Genomic DNA, 4,581 nt, shown 5'->3' on the forward strand with positions numbered 1-4,581 from the left:
TGAGGACGGGGGGGGGGGGGGGGGGGGGGAATTAAATAGTTTTATGAAAATAGTTTTCAGGCAAAATTAAAGTTTGAGTGATTAACTCTTGCATATGAAGTTACTAAGACATAAATATTGTAATTTTTCTACTCTAAAATAAAATAATATGTTGTTTATTATACAGTGCAGTTGAATTAGAATAGTAATATATTTCTGTCTCAGAGGTAATAAAACATTTTAAAAATATTTTTAAGTCATACATTTTACAAGAAAATATTATTTCAGTCTTTGTTTACATTTCATATTTAATTCTTTGTAATTATTTTCAAAATGCATTAGCAATTTCTGAGTAAAAATTGTTTATATATTAAATTGTTCATTGTTTAAAAATAGTTTTCTGAGAAAAAATATGATGGGTTTTTATTATTGTTATATTAAAATATAATAAATTTGGCTTGTGAATGTGATGTGATAGCATTTCTATTACAACTAAAACAGGTTTGACTCAACTTTCAAGTTCAAGTCGATGCAAAGAATTCAGTTTGGTCACTGAAAATCAAAACACTCGACATGCACCACATTCATGCGTTTAATTTTAAAATGCACTCAGTTTTCTTCCACTAGAGGTCCATTCTCACCAAATCCTGTGGAAACACTGAACGTACAAAAGCACCATTCAGAGCGCTTTATCAAACACACACTGAAACTCTGAGCTCTTGAAATACAGTGTGGATATAATGAGTGAGATCTGTGTGAATGTGTCTCTCCTCAGCCGTGGTCAGTTCGTCTCTGCGTCAGTATCACTTTGTGAATCAGAACATGAGCTGGACTGAAGCTCAGAGATACTGCAGAGAGAAACACACAGATCTGGTCACTATCAATGCCATAAATGAACAGAATGACATAAAACAGCTCATACAGAGAGAGAACAGCAGTGCTGACCGTGTCTGGATTGGGCTGAAAGACACATGGATTTGGTCTCTGAGTGACTCTGACTTCTACAGAGAAAATGAGTCTCAGTATAGGAACTGGAAACCAACACAACCAAATGGAGATGGAGACTGTGTTTATATGGATAATGATGGAAAATGGCATGATGTCAAATGTAGTACAACAAGACATTTCATCTGCTATAATGGTGAGATCAGCTGTATGTTTCATATCTGATGAACTTTGCACTATTAATTAACCAAATTATTATCTTCAGTAGAGCTGCTTACCTGAATTTAATTGGTTTCTGAATTGATGAACTTTGCAACACTGACACTTATTTTATTTTAAATGCTACAGAAATAAATGTGACTTGATTATGTGATTACAACACAGAAATGTTCTAAAAGACTTGATTATTTTCGTTATGAAATGTTTTCAGTTTTCAATAATTAACCACATTTGGATTTGTCTTTTTGTTTTTGGTAAATGAGAGGAGAAAGAACATGTATTTAATTCTCTAAATCAATATCAGACAAATATCTTTCTCTTTTAAAGGCAGCAGTAAAGGATTCGTCCCTGTAAAGGAAGAAAAGGACTGGACTGAAGCTCAGAAACACTGCAGAGAGAAACACACAGATCTGGCCAGTGTGAGGAATGAGAGTGAGAATCGTCAGATTAAGAACATCATAACTTCAGATAAACAAGCCTGGATCGGTCTGTACAGATCCTGGGTTTGGTCAGATAACAGCAACTTCACATTCAAACACTGGGAAAAACATGAACCCAATATCGGAGCTGAAAAGGACAGCATCTGTGCATCAACTGGTATCAGTGATGAAGGACGATGGACAGACGAGCTCTGTAGAGAACTGCATCACTTTGTGTGTTATGATGGTGAGTAGATCAATCATCTGAGCTGCTGTACATCTACATGACAAACTACAGAAACTCTCTCGTCATTACAGTGTGACCGCTCTATTCCTTTAACCAGCAATTCCCAGAGTTTCTGTCAGTGAAAGTATTTCTTGAAGTCTTTAAATTAATGTTTCAATAATTTGACAAAACATTCACGGTTCTCTGATGTCAGTTAATGATCACAAGACATGCAGCTAAACAAATAAAATATAAAAAATGAAATGCTGTAAACTTCTGTCCACAGAAAAGTTGGAAATTATGCAAATTGGTAAAAAAAGTAAACTTAGCACACATTGGGTTCTCAAATGCACATTAAACTCAGTGTTGATGCGAAGCAGCATTTACTGTGAACTGAGACGCTGAAAGCACTGTTTTATAAATTAACACAGTGACACGCTTCACTTTGAAACACGCAACGCATCAGACTTTGATTTGATAATCACACTAAGCTATATCATATATCATGCATTAATTGTGCAGCCTCAATTATATATATAAATTCTCATTTGGTTTTATTAATTGTTCGCTTTCATCAGCTCAGGAAGCCTGTTTGGGAAACCCTGCTGCTTTAACTCAACACTCTTCATATGAGTTCCTGTGTTTAAATGCTTCACTTTCTGTTTGTTTCCAGATGAACTGGTTCTGATCCGAGAGAGTAAGACGTGGACTGAAGCTCTGAGATACTGCAGAGATTGGGACATGGACCTGGTGTCGGTGGATTCGGAGCAGATGCAGCGGCGGGTGATGAATGTGACCTCGAGCGCCTCCTCCGATCACGTGTGGCTGGGTCTGCGTCACTCCCGTATACTGGGACTCTGGTTCTGGGTCAACGGTCACACCATGTGCTACAATCAGTGGGCTTCTGATTACAACACCGGACTGGACAAGTGCAATGAGACGGTCAGATCCGGAGCCATTCGGACCAACGATAATCGCTGGATCAGCCGCCCTGAAACTGATAGAAACAACTTCATCTGCAACAAGTGAGCGCTGGAGAGTAACTGATTACATGTAATCCACATTACAAATATTCTGTACTTGTAATTACACTACATTTTAAAGGGGTCATGACATGGATTTTTTAAAATTATTTGAACATGTTCTTTGAGGTTTATTTATAATGTTAATAAAGTTTTTTGCACAAAAAAAACCCCCCAAATAAATATGTGGAAAAATTAATATTTTCAAACCTCTTTCTGAACTTCTCTCAGAAACAGGCTGTTTTTAAGGGGCAGGTCCTTTAAGGCTTCTCAGTAATCGGCCACTGATATGATTGGCTCACGTCACTGCATAGGAAACAGTATCAACGCCCCCTCACTATTGCGTGTTTTGACATCATAATCCAAATTAAACAGTCATTTCCAGACAAAGCATTATGAAATATTTTACTTAAAATGTGATGCAGCTGCAGGCAGATCTTGTACTGCTTCATCTTTCAACAAATGTTCCTTTGAGAACTCTCCATGACACTGTCTCGTTTACAAAACAAAATCCTCCGAACAATCCTCTGACACGATCTGAGGTGCCATTTAAAATAAACTATCCACTTGATCCTTACGCTGGGATCAGGGCTCCAGACTGCGACCATTTTTTCTGCCTGTGCGACTACATTTTGTGAGCGCTAGCACTGGCGCCACCACAGCGTTGTTCAACTTGTAAGCGCTGCCATTTCTGTTGCATATGAGAAACATCAAACAGCAAACGAAACAAAAGCGTAACGCAAAAGCAACCGCGCTACTCGTTTGAGCTACGCAGCGACAGCGTGGACCGTTTATCAGCTCGGATCAATAACTGAGCGCAGCGTAATGCAACTCAGGAACCAAAGTTGATTTTTGTGACACTGTTACAGCACAGCGCTGCGAGATCCAGTGAGAAGCGTTTGAATGCGCCGCAGAATGAAAAGCAGGCCCGGATTGGCTAATTGGGACTCGCACTAATGGCAAAATAACCTTCAACCTTTGCCAAATCAGTTTGTGCGAATGCAAACAACTTATTGATCATGAACCCAACATCTAGCAAGGCAGGAAAACATTCAATCTACCTGAGGGAAGACATCTTTCATTGTAATGCTGTTAAATAGATAGAGAGAGAAAAAAATTTGTACTGTCAAACGATTAATCGCGATTAATCGCATCCAAAATAAAAGTTTTTGTTTACATAATATATGTGTGCGTACTGTGTATGTTTATTATGTATATATAAATACACACCCATGCATGTATATATTTAACAAAAAATATGTTGTTTATATATTAAATATATTTATATATGATATAATTTATATGAATATACATATATACATGTAAATATTTTCAAAATATATGCTGTATGTGTGTGTGTTTATATATACATAATAAATATTACTGCATAAAAAGACATCAAATTACCACTACAACCAGTAGATGGCAGCAGAGGAGCATTTACTGGCTTACTAGTCATTCGTTTCCACTTTTTTGCTTTATATTTTGAAATTATAAAATCACTACTATAAAATATCAAATCATCAAGAAATCTAATTTTGTCAAAGTTTTGCACTTTTTTGTGTATGAAGTAAGAAAAATCACAAAATACCTTGAAAAAACAAACTTTTCTTCAATTTGCGACTAAATCACACAAGCAAAGAGCATTCCTTTCATAATCACTGAAGTTGTTGGTCAGTTCTGAGTAGAATATATACATTTTTACCCTTTTAGAATTAGATGTTGCACATATTGCTATTGTCAATAAAAGTACATTTTGTATGCTTCCCAA

At 36.5% G+C, this 4,581-nt stretch overlaps 1 protein-coding gene across 1 annotated transcript in view; it reads left to right on the forward strand.

Annotated features, from left to right (window-relative positions):
- LOC107673163 (macrophage mannose receptor 1-like) overlaps positions 1–2,877 on the forward strand; it is a 5,433-nt gene extending 2,556 nt beyond the window's left edge. The window contains exons 3-5 of the mRNA XM_016466660.1: positions 755–1,120; positions 1,471–1,809; positions 2,462–2,877. Of these exons, the coding sequence (XP_016322146.1) occupies positions 755–1,120; positions 1,471–1,809; positions 2,462–2,817 (1,061 nt within the window). The 3' untranslated portion in view covers positions 2,818–2,877. The remainder of the gene's footprint in view (positions 1–754; positions 1,121–1,470; positions 1,810–2,461) is intronic.
- The last annotated feature ends 1,704 nt before the right edge of the window (positions 2,878–4,581 follow it).

The sequence above is a fragment of the Sinocyclocheilus anshuiensis genome, unplaced genomic scaffold (genome assembly GCF_001515605.1).
Source record: "Sinocyclocheilus anshuiensis isolate Anshui unplaced genomic scaffold, SAMN03320099.WGS_v1.1 scaffold444, whole genome shotgun sequence".
Classification (NCBI taxonomy): Eukaryota; Metazoa; Chordata; class Actinopteri; order Cypriniformes; family Cyprinidae; genus Sinocyclocheilus; species Sinocyclocheilus anshuiensis.